Raw genomic sequence first — 18156 nt, forward strand, 5'->3', positions numbered from 1 at the left:
CAGCTGCACATGCGCACCACTAACCCATCTCGTCGTTGCCCCCTCCCAGCCAGCACCTAAAGCCCGCGTTTTCTTCGCCTCCTTATTGGCTGTCGGCGAGCTCCGGCTGCGTCCCGATTGGCCCTCTGCCACGTGCGGCTCGAGTCGCTGGGCGCGGATGGGCAGGGGAGCGGCGAACATGAGAGGGGGTCGGGCCGAAGCCGGGCCGAGCCGAGCCGAGCCGAGCCGAGCCGGGCAGGGCAGGGCGGGTTCGATCGATCGATCGCTCGGTCGATCCACGGAAGCTTCTGGCAGATTTCCGCAGGGGCTTATCCGGGCTGGCCTCTTCCCTCCCGGCTGCAGAAGAAACAGCAGGGGTAGGCGTTCTTATCTCTAGGCCGTGCTTGCAGTCGGTAAGGGGGCAGGGAGCACTCGTCCAGTGCCAGGAAGGGCTTCCCAAGGCGGGCAGTTTGTGCTCTCTCAGGCTGGAGGTGTGGCTGCAGCGGGCCTGGGTGGGCAAGTATCTGGCTCTCTCACACGTGTACATTTTGTATCGATGCCTGCTCAGATGTCACAGTTAATTGGAGAAAGAATTCCGGCGTGGAGAAGAAGTCTGTCTTTACCATTGGTGGGCCTGAGGAGCCTCAGCACAATGTGAAGCTGAGCCCCACATAGCCCATGAAAATGGAGCATCATGTCATTGTGGGGACAGGTGCAGGAGGCGGTAGGCTTGTCTCAGCTGTGTTTCATGCCCCACAGTTTATCATTAGTGATAGGTTAGGCCTTATTCAGTACTTAGAGGTGACATCCCTCAGGCAAAAAAGAAGATTTCAAACTCATTACTTCCTGTGGAAAAATGAGCTGGAGTGCTCTTTTGAGTCACCCAAGCTTGCCTTTTTCGTCAGTCCACTATGCAGGCTTTAAGGTTTCTTTTTCTTCACTTACATATTTATTCAATATAAATAAATGTTGCATTGCAGCTTTTGATGGAGACAGCTGGAGGCTGTAGGAAGACGCATGCCAGAGTGAATCCCAGTCCCCTGAGACAACTGCAAGAGGCAAAGCCTCACGTGGCCAAGCAGCGCTCATCACAGGCACGCCACCGGGCTACGCTGGCAAACCTCTTCAGCAGCTTGCAGGAAGCTGTTTTGTCCCGGTCAGGCAGTTCAGCATCAAAGGTGCGCAGCAGTGACTGCACTTTGTGCAGTGCTTGTTATATGTGGGTGTGTTTAATTTTAACCAGCTTCCTTAGGATGGCCACTGTATCTTTATGGATGCCAGTCTGTGTGTAATTTCACGTGTGCAGCTTTCCTCGATTGCATTTACTTTAAAGCAGGCAGGTCAGTGTAAGAAAATTGCCCACTTTGTAAATTATGGATCATGGGTTCATCATGGGCCCTATCTGCACTTTTCTCAGAGGGTTTTTGCAGCTTCTTTATAGCTTTGCGGCTTCTTTATGTTTTGTAAACAAACCAAGGGATCCCATGATGAAGTATCTTCATTTTGCAGCATTTTGTTGTGAAATCAGAATAGTGTGTTTAAGGATTAAGAGAATAAGTTGTAGGGGAGGGAGTAATTCATTCAGCCTTATGAGGGTGCACTCTCTATTCAACACACTGGAAAAATAAGTCAGGAAAAAACAACCACCAGTACTGTTTATTGGTCTCTACTAAACTACAACCAAAAAAACCAAACCCAACAAAGCAAAACCCCCAAAACTATTTCCTTAAAACAAAATTGTTTATAAAGATAAAATTGACCCAAAAATGCTACTAGAAAGACGGATATTACTATTCTCAAGGCAGAGGAATAAACACAGGGAGTCCTTTTTATCCTCAACTCCACCACCGCTTCATTTAGTAAGATCAGTTACTTTTCAGTTTTCCAGTTTGTAAAATGGAGAGCATAATGATTGCTTAGGAAGGGAATTGTCCTTGTAAATGGTTTTAAGGCTCCAAATATGCAAAGTACTGCTATCTGGGGCTTGTGCCTGCTGAGCCCCTTACCTCTCATGCCGGTTGAGGTAGGAGTTCAGTTTGCCATGTTCTGAACAAGATGCAAGTTAAGCTGATATCACCATTATCTCAGAAGCCAGGACTAAACAGATAACTTATTTTGTCTAGTCTAAGGGGACTATCTTCACATCAATTCTTGAAATTGCATTTTCATACTATCATGTGCCCCTTGTGTGACACTTAAAGGCCAAGGAGGCTCAGTATCTGTGAGAGCCTAAACACAGACGTTCACTTGTAATCCCAGTGGTTAGTGTCTGACTAAAATAACCCATGTGAAAACTCTACAAGATATTCACCCTGCCTATGGCAATTGTGGATCGTGTCACCAATCACATAAATCTTGAAATATTTTTGAGCTGCATATGTTTAAATGTATTGGCCATATGTTCTCAGCTGTGTTTTCTATAAATGATGGAATGATGTGCAGCAAACTGAAGTTACTCCAGTTTACATAAGTGTAGCTGAGACTACAACAGGGCAAAGGCTTCTCCTGGCAAAATTCTCATGGGAAATGATTAGTAAAGTCTTATGCCTGAATATGGTAGATATCCAGCAAGACTTCAAAGCATGGTATTTCTGGACATGCTCCAAGAAGAGAGTGAGCCAAACAAGACCATCCGCTGACGAAAGAAGGTCAGAGTTAAGTAACAAATGTCTATGTAACTAGGTGTTACGTGTTTGTATTGCATAATATAATTATATATTTATATCCTGTATTTAAGTTTGTTCTGGTATTAGTTCTTTTCCCTTTTCATATGCATGACAGTTGCTGGTGAAAAAACACAGTTGTTTTCACAGAGACACTGATATAACTGAAGGTCAAAATGAAGGAAAAGTGAAGAAAGCAACCAAGGCATGTTAAAGCAGGAATCTAGTCAGAGCAGAGAGCAATCAGTTCTCATTTCTTCTTATGTTTAGTATCAGGTTTTGCGTAAGGCCAAGAAATCTATCCAGAAGCTGGAGCAAACCTTGGGTTCTTTGCTGAAGATGAAAGGTAACTGTATGCAACTGCATTTGCTGTGGACAGAGTGCCTAGTTTTGTTTTGTTAATTTATTTGTTAAATAGAGACAGACAGGTACACGACTGAGCCCATTAAAACATTAAACTGTGGCTTTAGTTGTAGCAGTAAGCAGGGGATAGCAAAAAGTGTATTGACCCACTAAACACTGCACCTCAGAAATCCCCCTCTGACTCTCAGTTGTTCCTACCCCGTCCTCAGCCTAGGTGAAGGAAGGAAACAAGTAATTCCTGCTAACCCATGGCAGCAAGTAGTTCAGGCAGAGTGTCCTTGTCACCCTTCTGCCAATTCACCCCTGGCAGGTTTGGGGCTGGCATGGGTCCCTAGGCTGCATGCTTGGGCTCCCAGTGAGAGGCTGCAGGAGCATCTGCGCTCCTCACAGCTGCAGCAACATGGCACAGTCCAAGTTGAGCCCAGCCAGGACTTAAAACTTCAGAACAGCAGGCTCTGGGTGAGGTAAAGGAGGGGGACAGAGAAGGTTTTGAGGATTTCCTAGAATAGGAAACAGAAGCCTCTAATTAAGAACCTCTCATAGAAATGGGTAAGAGAGATGCTGCAGTTTTGGTTTTTTTCAGCGTGATGGGTCATCTTCATGCACTCTTCCATTATCACTTGTGACAGCATGCATCACACCAGTCTAGCGTGTGCTGTCAGCAGTTGAGGCAGCTCCCACTTTGGAACTTCACACCCTTGCCAACATGCCTTCTGTTTACTGATGCTGGCTACTGCCCTCAGTGGCAGCAAGTAGGACTGGGGGCTGATGGGGTAGAGACTTTGACCATATTTTTATGTCCCTTCAAGCGTGCAAATTAATGTTGGCTAGAAAAAATACCCAGACATTGCTATTCTTTCAACTTGCTCCTCCCAATAATTTGCAACTGTTAGAAGTCCCAGTGCTTAAAATGAGCAATTTCCTCTGAGCACACATTCTTTCATAAATCATAAAAGTCAGCCATAGGTACAGGGAGTAGTTTGACAGAGTAAACCTCTCCTATGAAGAGAGGCTGAAAGAGTTCAGTCTGGAGAAGGCTCAGGGGAGACATAACAGTCTTCTAATACATAAAGGGGGCCTACAAGAAATCTGGAGACAAAGTTTTTACAAGGGCATGTAGTGACAGGACAAGAGGGAATAGATTTAAACTGAAAGGTCGGTTTATATTAGATATTAGGAAGAAATTCTTTACTGTGAGGGTGGTGAGGCACTGGCACAGGTTGCCCAGAGAAGCTACGGCTGCCCCATCCCTGGCAGTGTTCAAGGCCAGGTTGGACGGGGCTTTGAGCAACCTGGTGTGGTGGAAGATGTCCTTGCTCATGGCAGGGGGCTGGAAGCAGATGACGTTTAAGGTCCTATCCAACACAAACTGTTCTGTTGTTTTACAAAATTGAAGGGATCACAAGCAGTGAGGCTGGTTGAGGAGAGTTTGGAGGTAAACTTCCCCTTGCATTTATTTGCATACTAATTAATTCATACTGCTTGTGAATACTGTATTGACTAGTACTTGCCTGGACATTGATTTGCTGGTTGTTTTCACCATCAGGTCTATCAGACCAACATTAGGAAGAAGGTATCGATTCAAAGTTCCTCAATAATCATACACACACACACCCCCCCCCCCCCAATGGTAATTACATTGTAGAAGAGGAAGAAGTTTCTCCTTTTACATCATTTTTGCCTTATGAAAAGCTCTGGCTTGTGAAGAACCAGTTGTTGAAACTATTCTGTTTGACTGGGGCTGAGGGTGAGAGGGAAGCCTAGAGTACCACTGATGTGACAGTAACTTCTCCGCTGACAACAGAATCCTTCAGTCTGGAGGATTGGAATCCATCTGGCTTGGAGGAACTCAGGGAGGAATATGTCAAGAGGCACTTCAGCAATCACAGGTAAGGACTTATACCAATCAAAGAAAGATGATAATACTTTGCACTTGTTTTCATCCCAGCATCTCTGAACCTCTTCGTCATTGTTGTTGTATTTCCAAGCAGAGGCCTTTCAGTGTGAGGTAAAGAGATTTCACCTGGACCCCTGTAATATCGGTGCTGTGAAAAAACACTCTAAGCATGTTGTTGGTCTCGTTTCTAGTCAGTGCTTGTATTTCCTTCCCTCCTATGCAGCTGATCTCCAGCAAGGACTTCTCATTTGCCTGCAAACAAAAAGAGGATGAGAAGGCTGGCTTGGAAAGAATGGCCCTTCACTCGGGAGTGAGCATGACAAGGGTCTTATTAATTCAATTCATAAGTTGTTCATGTGGCTTTTTATTCTGTGTATTCTTGTGTTCTTTCCAGCACTGCAGCAGCCTCCGAAGCTGTAAGTGAGACTGACTCTTCTGTCTCGTATTTGATTCAAGAATGTGAAAAGCCAACGCTGGAAGAGGATAGGAAGCCAGAATTGATCCAGTCTTCAGACACTTCATCCCCAGATCTAGTGGAATTTGAACGGTAGATGCATCCCATGTTGACTTCAGTTTTTTAAGTTGTTTGAAATAGCTGCTGTTCCAGTTGCTGCTGTTCATGCAGCCCTACTGGAACTTGTATCTGCCTTGCAGGAGCTTTATGCCAGCAATTTTAACCCTGCTGGTGATGAACCTGAGCACCTCCTAAGTCCCTTACTGGCAACTTGCATGTCAATGGACTCCCAGCATCATAGCAGCCCCCAGCTCTCCAGGCCTTGGAAAATCCCTGGGGGTTTTCCATGCATCCTCAAGAAAGGGAAAAAAAATTCTTTTAAATATGTCAGTCCATGCATGGCCATGTTTTACCACTGTCCGTACTGCTTGCAGGGTCAGATGCAACAGACCTCCTAACAAAAGTGGTTCAATAGGCAAGGAATAGGAGATTATTCATCCAGAGAGTGCTTTACGTAGGTGCATGTCCGTGTGTATTTGTGGCATCAGTACCACTATCAAGTTGTATCTATGCAACAGGGCTAGATTTTAGGAATGTAAGAATTGCTGTATGTCTAGCTGTATGTGTTCTGGGGAGGTGCAGGAGCCAGAGGTATGCAGACACTTTCCCCCACAGTGATGTTCATTCTGCCTGTAATAGCATTGTTACGAGGAGCTTGGACACTTATTGCCCCTCACAGAAATAGACCTTTAGCTCCTGACAGCTTGCAGTACTTTTTTGTGGGATCAGAGCAGGATGAGGCTGGATCCAGTCAGGGAAGATCATGTAGTCCTCAGCCTGTGGGCTGCAAAATAGTGGTGGTCTGAAAGATACCAGAAAGCACTCTTCAGAATGTCTGCAACATGGCGGGGGGAGAAGGGGAACGTAAACACCTGTATGTGTCAGACTTCTAGCTAGTGGGTACAAGCCTGTAACCTCCTTTACAATCATCTCCCAAGTGCCTAATGCAGGACCTAAAAATCAAAGACCACTGTTCTTGTGTCAGTGATCCATATATTTTAGTCTCTGGTTGAAATGGTAAAAATTACTGGGTTTATTTCGAAGTTATTGGTATCTTAAGAGTGAGTACATTATTCATCACATTCTTCCTCTTGCTGTCAGACAGCACTAGGAGGTACGTAGAGGTCATGGATGCTTTCCAAAAGCATAAATGATAATTTAGTTGTAAAGATTTGAGAAACAGATGGGTATCTAATCTATCCTGTACCATCAAGCAGAGTCAGTTTCACCCTAACCATTTCAGAGTTAAGAATATGCAGTGCAGGAGAATCCACAGGTGCGCCTGGCATCCTCTTCCACATAAACAAAAACTTCCGCGGTTCCTTCTCTTTTCCTTTGAGCCGGTGCTTATTTATAAAATTCCCTTGGATTATTGAGTTTTTCATCAAAGTGAGGCTTCAGTTGTGCCAGCAGATGGCACTAGCCTCTCGCTCCTGTTCCTGCTTTTGCTCCTGTGAGAATCGGCGGTGGCTGTAGTAAGGTATCATTTATAAGACCTTGAAATGTGCTGACTCAAGATTTTCTGGGGGAAGTAAGCTCTACTGCATGAAAGCATGCACGACAGAGCCATAAAGAGCTTCTTCACTGACGAGGCAGACCAGGGCCTGTACTGTATGGACTCTGGCAGTTGTTCTACAGTCATATGGCAGACCACAGTTGGTTCATAGCTTCTCAAAAGCATCTTCTCAAAAAATGGTCTTTTATAACAGGCATAAAACAATAGGGACTCTTCATCAAAGAAAGTAACAGCCTTTTGGTGACTGCATAATCATATTATTTGGGCAGCATCAGAAATGCTTTGAGCTTCAACTGTTTTTTTTTTTTGTTGGTTTTTTTTTTTTCCCATGTCCAGCAACAGGAGCTACATTGGTAGGGTACCCTGTCCAGTGCAAAATGTTGTTGTATCCTTCCAGCCAGAAAGGAGATAGTTGAGTCATGGTTCAAGCTTAATTTCTTTGGCGCAGCAGTTTAATGACCATTCATATTCTTCTGTTTGAGAAACTCCAGATCCTTTGGTTGGAGCTGGACATACAGAATCTTTAGTGAGAGCAATACTGTACATGAGAATGCTTATTCTCCTTCTGTTATTTTGTCTCCAGCAATGAAGGAAAATACTCCAGAGTGTGGAAACCGGAGTTTGAATATGTTTATGCTTGTGTGCAGAATCTTAAGATTTTTCGATATTGGTTTGCTGAAACAACTATGAGGAGAGGGTAGGAGAGGAGAAAATGAGAAAAGAAAGGAAAATGAGTAAAGAAAAGAGACTGAACTCTTCTGAGTTATTTTCTCTCATGCAATACTGTTCAGTTAATCAGGAAATGTGCTCATCTGGGACATCTTCAAGGAATCATTTTGAGCCCAAACTTAGTAAGAGTGACTGCTGTTTATAGAACTCTTAGTTTGTATTCTTTTGATCTTGTTATTTTCATCTGAGAGGCTCTAAGCATTTAATTAACATAAAATAACCTTTCCAAAGTAGATATTATTATCCCTAGTTCACTGTGCCACACAGTGGTAACAGAAGAAGTGGGCTCATTCTGAGGTTAGTAACAGGGTTGAAATTATGGCACATATGTTCCATTACAAATTTCACTACAGACTGCACAGAAGTCAGTGTTAAGGATGTGTTTCTTCAGATATAAAACGGAGGAAATTGAGCTCCTATGCTTATTTAAGTCAGAGCATCCAGGCCTAGGGTAGTCTCTTTCTATCTGTATGTATAGTACCATCAGGATATAGCCTCAGCCAAGGCTAAGTTAGTGCGATGCCACTAAAAGTATAAAAAGTGAATTACAACGTAAAATCCTCAGATATAAAGGCAAGTAACTCAAAATTTATGAAATGCCAGAATGAGGTTTTCGTGTGCAACAAGTACAGTGTGAAGTGCCTGGAGCTTCTGTTGTGAGGCAGCTTTGCTTGGACTGTAGCTAGAACGTGCCTCTTGCAGATGAAACCTTGGCAAAGAGTTGCTAAGACCTTCAAACAGTGTTGGACAACCTGCAGTAATTGTATGAAGTCTTAGGGGGAGAGTGAGCGAAGTAGTTATGAATCAGAGCTACTCCCCAGGCTCCTGCTGAATTATAGTAAATGGCTGGATCATAGCCTGCTCTTAAGAGATGCTCACTTTCTGTTCATTGCAGATACCTGTATTTTTATAAGCACACAGTGGATCTACTGATAGAACATGGAATTGTTTGCACTGAGGAGGTGCCTCTTCCTGAGGTATCCACGGCTATTTCCCACCTCTGGCAAGAGCTTTCAGAAGACAGGAGAGACAGCATCTTGCAGTACTGTAGCCAGAGAGATTTCCTCATGGATCCTAAGGCTGCTTGCCAGGAGCCTGCATGCACTGAAGGTAGTGTGAGGGACAGTCGAGGTAACAGTGAGGAAGCCAGTGATTCCTCAGTCTCCACACCAGAGGAAGTAAGTGCTCAGTAACATACATCTGCCTCTGAAACTCCAAGCTTTCAGATGCTAATTGGCTCTGCAGCTTTTAATTTTTAACATACAGTAGTTGCAATTAAGCTTTCCAAGACCACTTGAATGCAAAAAGTGAAGACAATAAGTAGTCTTTGAGTAAATGTCTGCACTAAATTCTCTTGGTAAAAGAGAGAATTGTCTCCTTGGCAAGCTATAGGAGTGCAGTGGTAGTAATCCCGATATTCTCCACTGACCGGTAGTTTTTGTGCTAAGTAACAGTTAAATTTGCTCTAACTTGCTCCAGGGGTAGGAAGCAAGGACAAGAATTACCTAGTTACTGTTCTCTGCAAACTCTCCAAGGAGCACAGATGATCTAAATCCAGAAGGAATACCCAGTTTGCCAAGGCCTGCTGTGTTTTGGGTTGTGTGGCTTCTTTTCATCAAAGCACTTGGTAGCAAAGAGAAAGTTCCAGTGATACAGGGCTAATGACTGCCTGTGTCATGCACCTCTGCAGAGCCAAGAACTTAGTGACTGAGTAGACCGAGCATTTGTTAAAAAGAGATGAAATAACAGCCAACTCTTTGTAAACTGTTCCTGGAGCACTGATTACTTAAGCAACTAGCTGCTCAAAGACATGTAATTTTATTAGCTGCAGATGTCCACCTTTAGCATGCAAGTAAATGGTATTGACAAGTTCTTTTTGAGTCACATGACACAACTTATATTGCTGACCTCCTTAGGAAATGTCATGGCGGTGTTGCATGTACAGTACTTTCTGGCACAGAAAATGTGTGAACTGCATTATGGCACAGTAAACTAATGAGTTTATCAGTCTGTCGCAGGGAGCATCTAAATTCCTTTGCAAGCCATGTCGCACACAGCGGAATGAGATTTGGGGAGACTGAGGTCTCCAGCCAGAAGCAGCAGCCCATGGTCAAGTCTCTAAAGCACTGATACAATTCATGTTTTACTGATTTTTGGGAGATGTAATGTTAAGTCTAATTCCTAGAAGTTGAAACGCAGGCTGAAGGGAATGTACTAACCTTATGTTCCTAGTCATGAAATACAGTTATTCCCTATTAATCCTGTCTTCACAAAACCCTCTTGGTTTACTCTAGCCGTAAGCATACTTGTAAAAGGAAAGAAAGAATATCATGCTTTTAAAAGCTTCATTTATAAAATTATGTACTAGGTAGAACTTCTGGGTGGCTGGATATGTTGACATCTGAAATGTTTCTCCAATAGGTAATGTTTGAAGATGCGTTTGATGTTGCTGCTGGTTTCCTTGACAGAAGTGAGACTCAGGGAATGTCTAGCCAGAGGTAAATTGCAAACTCACCCCTTTTGCTAGACAGACTAAGTTAGTAGCCCACTATCAATTCTCCATGGCAAGTTTTCTGCATAGTAAGGCAATAGCTTAGCTTCTCTTTTTGTGCCTGATTTTCAGTAAATGGTTACAATAGCAGGCTCCAGCAATTGTGCTCATAATAATACTGTCTCTTAGGGTGCATAAGTGAAATGATTAATAGGCATTTACGACAGAATTAGTAAGAATCACTTACTAAGAACACCCCATCGCTTCAAAGTAGCTGGGCTCCTTCTGATTTTCTTCACTACTCTGCATAGCTTTCCATCTTTTCAAATTACAGTATTTGTAATGCTTTCCTTTTCTCTCTCTCACTTACCAGGTCTAGGAGGACTATAAGGCATTCCCTGGATAAGTCAGCTAGTCATAACTCTACCCACATTTAATGAGATAAAAAAGATAATTTTCTAACATTGCCTCCCTTACCTTTTTCAAGTACCCCAATTCAATCACAAGGAAGTGATCAAGCTAAAGTGTGGTTGACCTGAGTAGTTACATGAAAGAAATACAAGACCTATTAAATAGAAACATCTTTTTCCTCTACAGGTCAGATGAGTTACCTAAAAGAGAACATGTCAGATGCAAAGCTGGCACTGCCTTTGATTTTCAGACCAAAGAAAGAAAAGGGTGCTTTCCTGAAGAGGAAAATCACATTAAAACTCATCTTTATGCATTCTTGTTACTTCATTAGGATTGTTTCTTTTTGCAAATAATGTTTTTATTCTGGGTTTGGTTTTTGTTTTGGTTTGGGTTTTTTTTAATCCCTTTTCCCACTTATTTTTCCATATTTAGAGTTCTTTATTGTGAATCTCTTTTACCACCATTCCACCTTGCACTTCCAGAGCAGAATGAATGGAAAAAAGGCTGTTTTGGCTGTTGATCAGAATATGCTTGAATATATAATAGGGCTTAAGAAATACATATCTATTCAATAACATTTATTAGGTCACAATTGTTGTTTGTTTTTAAAATAAGATTAACTATTCCTTAATACCGCAGTGTATTGCCATCATCTTTGCAATCTGTTTTAGGTCCCAAATTAGATTAGTATTTCAATAGTCAACGTTTATCCTCTTCTCTTCCTTCCCTGTCGCTCTGTGCCTTGTAATTCTAGACAGAGACATGATGGCAGAACTTTGTAAAATTCCAGGGAGGATATAGAGGAGAGGAACAAAATGCATAGCTTTTTTGACAGAAGTACCTGTTACCTGAATACAAACCTGCCAGCAATAGGTGATTGTCATTTCATGACCACACGTTACTGCATTCACTCAAAAACTTTACAAAAGAAGTCAAAGCTGTTCCTCTAAACAACCCTAAAAAAATACACCAACAAATAACCATTGTTGCTCTCTGTTATAATGGATAGATACTTCTCCCCAAAACAATGTTACTAAAGCTGTTACATGGATCTATTTGTTGTGATTCTGGTTTCTTCTATTGTGTTCTCTTCTCTTACATATTTTCCTTGCATTTGTTAGAAAGTATCTCATCAGTACATCTACTTCCACTCTTCCCTGTCTTGCTTGGCTATTGTATTTAATATCAGAATTATCTTGAAAACAATTTGAATATTTTTTTAATTTATAAGAAAAATATGAAGAAGAGAAAGTAAAAATATGGAAGAGCTAAAGTAGGAGGAGAAATGAAGGAATGGAAAGTTGAATGTATTGTCTGGTCCCATTTTCAGTTCAGCATTTGCAAGCTGCACTTACGAAAATCCAAAGGATCACCACATGCTCTATCTGCAGACCACTGACTTCCTAAAAAAACTCTTCTTTGCTGATACACAGTTTTGCCAGGTAAGCTTTGCCAAAGGATTTCTTATCTAAACAGTATGTTTCTGTCATTGTCAAGAAAGAATTTCTGTTTTCTGTGCTTCTGATCATATTGTCCAGAACCATTACAAATGACAGCTTGGGGCTCATCACTTCAGATGTGTCATTTCAAAAGGTCAGTAGGATTGCCTTTGTAAGAGGCAAAGTGTGAGGTGTTGATAGTGCTTAGAAATTATTCAAAATGGCAAATTACATGAGGATCTCTTTTTTTCTTTTTCTTTTTTTAATTATTTTCATGGAAGTTCGTTTTGGAAAAGCTTGAGTGATCTCATCTGAGCAGGCAAAGCTGACTTTGCAGTTCTCCGTTAACATCCAGCCACTCCATTCTGAACTCAGTAGGACCACCTTCTGCTTGTCTGGGTGCCAGGTTCCCTAGGCTGAGCCATCCACTGGCAGGCCTTAGGAGTAGGGTATTCATGTTCTTGAAAGGGCTGATAAACAGCTGCTGAGCTGCCTCTTAACCTCAGCCTTACAGTTGCAGGTTCCCTGAGCCAGAAGTCATGGTGTTTGCATTCTTGCTTTCCTCCCAAGGAGGTGGCTCAGAGCTTGCACATGGGTGGAGGAGCGAAAGGGAGCTATACCTCAGCCAGAGTTGCTTGTTCAGATTCAGAGTCAATTGTACCTCCACAGTAGCCACTCTTTTGCTATTTTTCATCACTTATATTCCGTCCAGTCACTGTTACTTGAGCAGATGCTCCTTTGACGGGAGTATTTCTGATGAGGGGTAACTGGGACAGAAAACTAAGCAGAAACTAGTGATGCACCATTAAGCACGTAGCAACTGCTGCATGCCACTTGATTGCCCCCATCTCAGGGAGACAGTAGCATTAAAGGAAGCTCAGAGAATGGCAGCAGGCACACCAGAAGGCATTAAAGAGGAGCAACTAAGTAGGACTTCTCCACAAAAAAGACTGACATGTACTGTGAGAGAATTTTGATCTGAAATGGTGTGGATTTGGTACCCAAAACGATTATTCACTGTGTCTAACATGAGAATAACTAGAAAATACTCCATGAAATTAAAAAAGAAAAAAACAACCCAACATTAAAAAACACTTGCACATGAAAATTACCAGATTTAACTCCTGGGCACCAATCCATTGACAGTTACTAAATCTGAAGGTCCAGATACAATTCCCAGCTCAGAAGGTCCTCACAGCACAGTTTGCCATAATGTTGGAGCATATATTGTGGAACAGAACACACTGCATGCACAGTTCTTGGACTTTTTGCCTGAACATCTGCTCCTGGCCTTTGTCAGAGACCAAGCACTGATCTACACAGCCTTATTACATAGAATAACTATGTTCTGCATCAAAGCAGAGCTCTTCCATATTTATGTAAATGACCACGAACTGTGCAGGCCTAGAAAACAAAGATACATTATTTTCCAGTTTTAAATTGCTTTTGTGAATGTCATTCCTGGCAGCATTGAGTGGTCCCATTTTGTCCTTCTGCTTGGTGCTGCATTATTATGTGTGAGCCCAAGTCCTTCCCACAGCTCCCAGATGAGGTGGTATAAGAGATAGTATCCCTTTCAAGCTTTGAAGAGGGACATTTGAAATAAGACTAGGAAAATATGAGTAATGGGAAGACAAGCAGGAAAAGAAGCTTAAGTACTGCAGATTGGCAGTTGACTGAGCTCTCTGAATCCAAAAGAAAATAAAAGGATGTGTGCACTTCTTTTAGGGAGGAACTTTGAGTTGTCTGTGATAAGACAATAAAAAGGGTGTGTGAGCAGAAATCAAGGCTAGGGAGTACTGATAATAAGAAGGTCAGAGTCTGTTTTGGTTTAGAGAACTGCAGTACAGCAAATTGCACCAAGAGGCAAAAAAAAAAAAAGGAAATGACAAGATTTTTTTTTGTTTTGAGAGCAGAAATTTGGCTCCATCTCAAACAAACAAATTGAGGCAGTTATGGAAGTGGTTGTATAGATAACTAACCCAAGCAGCAGCAGACAGCTCAGTATAGGCTACATACATTACCCCAGAAACTGGGCTACTTGGAACATCAGCGACTCCTGGACTTGACAGGGAAAGGAGCTCTTCCTGCCCACTGAACCCCATCCCTTGATGCAGTACCTGTGCTAGTGCTACGCTAGCCCAGGAGTCTGGGCAGTGCTGAGATAAATTATCCCAAGGATAATGTGAAGTCTTGGTGCACTGTGCACACACTTTGTAGAAGGCATAGAGGTGGGTAGCAGGTCCAGTGTGAAGGCGAGGCATGCAGTTTGCACCTAACTGAAATACAAAAGACAGCTTATGGTCTCCTTTCATCTGCAGAGCTGATGAGGTGATGGGTTTTATTGCTGCTCAACATATGCCAGTGCTATGTTATGCCATTTCTGGGTAACTGTCCAGGTACAAAGTATTACTGTTGCGTTGTGTATATTCAGGATTTTGTAATCTCAGATCCACTGAGCACAGCCTTTCTTGAGCTGCTGTCCTGGCTCTCAAGGCTGCCAAGGGCATGCACCCCATTGGTACAAAAATCTTGAGAAAGACTTTTGCACAAGAGGAGAGACTAAATCATTTGGACAAGGATGGGGCGGACTCTTAAAAGGATAGTGACCCAAAAATGAGAACAGGAGCATACTTCCATCATAGATGGTAGAGAAATATTTCTGAGTGTGAGATTAAAGCCGTCTTGTCATTTTTCGAGAGCTGTTGTCTTAAGGTCACATAAGAGATGTTTAGCAGCAAAAGTAGTAAAGAATTAGTTTAGATTGAGGTCCAAAGGTTTTCCAGTATCTAAGTAAAAATCTGAGGGTCTTTTCTAAATGGCACTGAGAGCTTTTGCTTCTTCGAAGGCCCAATTTCTGTTAAAACTACAGATTCTTAGGTGAGACACTTAAAAAAACAAGTTGGATTTAGTGCTCCTTACACTATTCATTTTTTAAATGGCACCTATTTTTAAAAAGTAGTTTTGCTCTAAAGAGTCTTGCATCAGTGCAGAAAGTGGATTAGATGGAATGCAGGCATGAACACCTTTATCTCCTACACTTACATTTTTCTCAAGAGCCACTTTCTCTCTTTAAGCTGGTGAAAGACAAAACTATTTCCTGTTGTTGCTAAAAGAGCAGCAAAGCCTGAAGTCAGTAGAAATTAAGGGCTCACAAAGAAGCTCTCATATCTTCAGAGCCTGTTATGTGACCCACTTGCTACCACACTCGGGCCCAGTTGTCTAAATGACATTGATAGACACAGGGTGGAGCCCTGTGATTTTAAAAAGAAATTGATTGAAGATTTGAGCTATTCTTCATCTGGCACCTCAGGCACCTGGCAAGTGTTGGTTGCTGATTCAGAGGAGGGCTCATGACACATCAGCTGGCACATGTCAGCACTTGACCAACCCACTGTATATTTGAAATTCAATCAACTCCTGTAGTTTTTAACCCTGCTTGACTTTGGGGGGGGGTTTCAGGAAGAAGATCTTCAGTTTGATTATGAGACTGTCATGCTGAGATGCACTGAGACCTTCGACGATGAAGATTTCTAAACAGTTTCTCTGTTTGCTAATGTTTTGCCAAGCATTTCTGGGTACACCAAGAGACTGCACCTCTTTCAGTGAAACACCTCTCTCAGCAGAGTGTGGAGATGCTGTGTTAAAGTGGTTTGTTATGGTTAATTTCCCATTCCCTCATCCGTGCTTCTTGGTGTATTGGTTGCGTAATTTATACCTTTGTTACAGGTTTTAGATACTTATAAAATGTTAAGAAATACTTTTGTCTATTGCAGCTTAATGCTTAACCTCACTTCACAGGTAAACTGAGCCATGTACAGTTAAGTGACTCGCCTAGCATAAGCTGTGAAAGAGCTGCAGAGAGGTCACATTAGGCTACTCACCTTCATAGGATGCAGGTCTCAAACTGCAACCTGAAAAAGTCACAAAGTACCTGCACCCTTGCAGTGATTACTATTCTGGTGCAATTTTTCAGCTTGGGCTGACAAGGAGAGAGGGATTGCCTCACAGAGAAATGAGGCTTTTGCATCTCTTTTTAAGGACAGCAGCAGTGACTACCCATTTCCAAATCACCTGGCCCCCGCAGGCACAATACTACACTGGTTTATTTACTTTTGCAAAGTGTGTAAAGCCGAGTGGTCAGCCCTGTGCTCCTCTGTCACATTTCATTCTTTGATGAGTAATGCTGCTCAGATAGTGTCTCAGAATTAAAAATGCTGTGAAGATGAATAAAATCCTTTACATCTCAGAACTATGTTCAAGGGTTAACAACCTTTCTTTATTAGCCCTTCATCCCCCACTTTTGAAGGCCAGTTCAGGACAGAAGTTAGAGAATAGAATATTTCATTTTCAAATGGCTTTCAGCCTGCCAGGTACTAGGGGATGCAGTTTTAAATGGATACCATACACTGTGGAGATGCATTCCTGTGATCGTTACACATGCTTCACTAGCAGAATTTTAGGCTAAGGCTGGCCTGAACAGTAATGCGAAACAACAGGTGTATTCAGGTAATGTGAAAATAATAACTCCTCCAAAAGGTAGCAGGCTTTGTGGAGATGTTCCAACATTAAGGAGAAGATGAAGAACTTACTACTTTGGTCCCTCTGTAGTTTACAAGAGTGCAGGCCTGTACGTCCTCTCCTGCAGAGCCAACGCTACACAGACAATAGCTGTTCTGCCCTGGTGTGCAGGAGGGCTGCTCTGCCTTGGCAGGGAAGCAGCCTTAATTCCTTAGCATGTTATTGCTGAGTGCAGCACAGCAGCCCCTCACTTTACAGCACACTGAGCACAACATAGAATGGTTAAAATTGGAAGGGACCTTAAGGATCATCTATTTCTAACCTCTCTGCCACAGGCAGGGACACCTTCCACTAGACCAGATTGATGAAAGTCCCACCCAGCCTGGTCTTGACCACTGCCAGGGATGGGGCATTCACAACACAGGGCAGTCCTACTGCCCAGGTCCCATCTTTTTATGAGAAAGCTGTGAAAACGAGCCTCTGATTAGCTGTTCTAGAGCCAGTGCACCTTGGTATGAGCAAATACCCATCACCAGGTCTCCTCAGCCAGAACAGCGGGAGCATGTGCTGCGGCTCCCCAGTTGGCTGTCTGACTCTGCACAGCTGCAAGCAGGGTGACCCCACTCCTGGCTGGAATCGGGAAGTCTTGCTGCGCTTAGGATTCAACAGTAGCCCAAAGGGTAGTACAGTCAACAGGTAGCTGGCTGTTCTCAAAGCAATCCAGAACAGCACTCAAGTGTTCACTTTCACACTTGAGGATACCCTGGTTTTCATTTATTTTCATTAAGTAGCAAACAAACAGAAGCTGTGTCGTTGCAGTGCAAAGCCAAAGCTGTTTCCAAACCTCAAGTGGCCACATGCAGCTGGGAGGAGTGGTGGCCCTGCAGCCTAACCACTGCCTACTTCATTTTAACATTTGAAAATGTCCTCCTAAGGCAAATAAAAGGATATTTTATATATTTACAACAAACACACCAAAGGGAGGATTTTAAAGGATATTTAGAAGCCTGAGCTTGAAATAGGGACATAAACAGCTTCTGAAAAACTGCCTTCTAAGCCTTAACAACAGCAGATATGGCTGTCCCAGACCAGCATGCATACCCACCCACCCACACAGAGCTGTCTGTACCTCTTGGGCTGTAGGATGTGCTAGGGTAACCCCCTCCATTGGGAATTGGGGTTTCTCATCGCAGGAGCTGTGAAGTTGCACCCAGCTCTACTCTAGGGAGCTTGCAAGCCAAATATAAGATGGAGACACACAGACAATGTTCTCCACCCTTGGCGTGGGGAACTAGAAGCCAAATGAAGACTTACATTTGCAGGAAAACCTGGGGCAATAGTTTGGGTTTTTTTGAACAGAGCTAAAGCAAATACAAACCTCTGGCACTTGCCAGAATCCTAACATGTCTTAATGAGGAAAAGTAAAAAGATATGGCTGCAGCCTCCACAGAGCTGACACAGAGCCAGTAATTACCAAGGGTTCCCCATCTGTGCTTCCCACCTCGCTTTTTCCATGTGGGGATCCCAACTGCAGCACTGAAGGAAAAGGTCTCACTTGGCAGATGGAGCACCTGAAGGCTATAGAGTACAGCAGGTTTTGGCCCTGCTGGTGTGGCTTGTGTACCTTTGTCAT

General features: G+C 42.9%; 1 protein-coding gene across 4 annotated transcripts; it reads left to right on the forward strand.

Moving 5' to 3' along the window:
• The first annotated feature begins 250 nt into the window (after positions 1–250).
• Positions 251–15763, forward strand: STRA8 (stimulated by retinoic acid 8). Of its 4 annotated transcripts, none has more exons than XM_061476324.1 (9): positions 251–388; positions 960–1157; positions 2913–2988; positions 4807–4894; positions 5297–5449; positions 8557–8839; positions 10083–10159; positions 11894–12005; positions 15465–15763. In XM_061476324.1, the coding sequence occupies exons 2-9, from the start codon at positions 966–968 to the stop codon at positions 15537–15539; spliced, it is 1056 nt and encodes a 351-aa protein (XP_061332308.1). In that variant the 5' UTR covers positions 251–388; positions 960–965; the 3' UTR covers positions 15540–15763. The 4 variants fall into 4 exon arrangements, with proteins under 4 accessions (XP_061332308.1, XP_061332307.1, XP_061332310.1 ...); XM_061476323.1 differs by having other exon boundaries at positions 257–392; XM_061476326.1 differs by having other exon boundaries at positions 257–392; positions 4810–4894.
• Positions 15764–18156: the final 2393 nt, after the last annotated feature.

The sequence above is a fragment of the Pezoporus flaviventris genome, unplaced genomic scaffold (assembly GCF_033815535.1).
Source record: "Pezoporus flaviventris isolate CSIRO_AGI_PZ_B2104156 unplaced genomic scaffold, CSIRO_AGI_Pfla_v1 ptg000096l, whole genome shotgun sequence".
NCBI lineage: Eukaryota > Metazoa > Chordata > Aves > Psittaciformes > Psittacidae > Pezoporus > Pezoporus flaviventris.

Coding starts and splice junctions, on each gene's coding strand:
- STRA8 (XM_061476324.1), top strand. CDS start 966: ATGGAGACAGCTGGAGGCTGTAGGAAGACGCATGCCAGAGTGAATCCC. Junction 4,895..5,296: donor AGGCACTTCAGCAATCACAG/GTAAGGACTTAT, acceptor TGTTCTTTCCAG/CACTGCAGCAGCCTCCGAAG. Junction 10,160..11,893: donor CAGGGAATGTCTAGCCAGAG/GTAAATTGCAAA, acceptor TCCCATTTTCAG/TTCAGCATTTGCAAGCTGCA.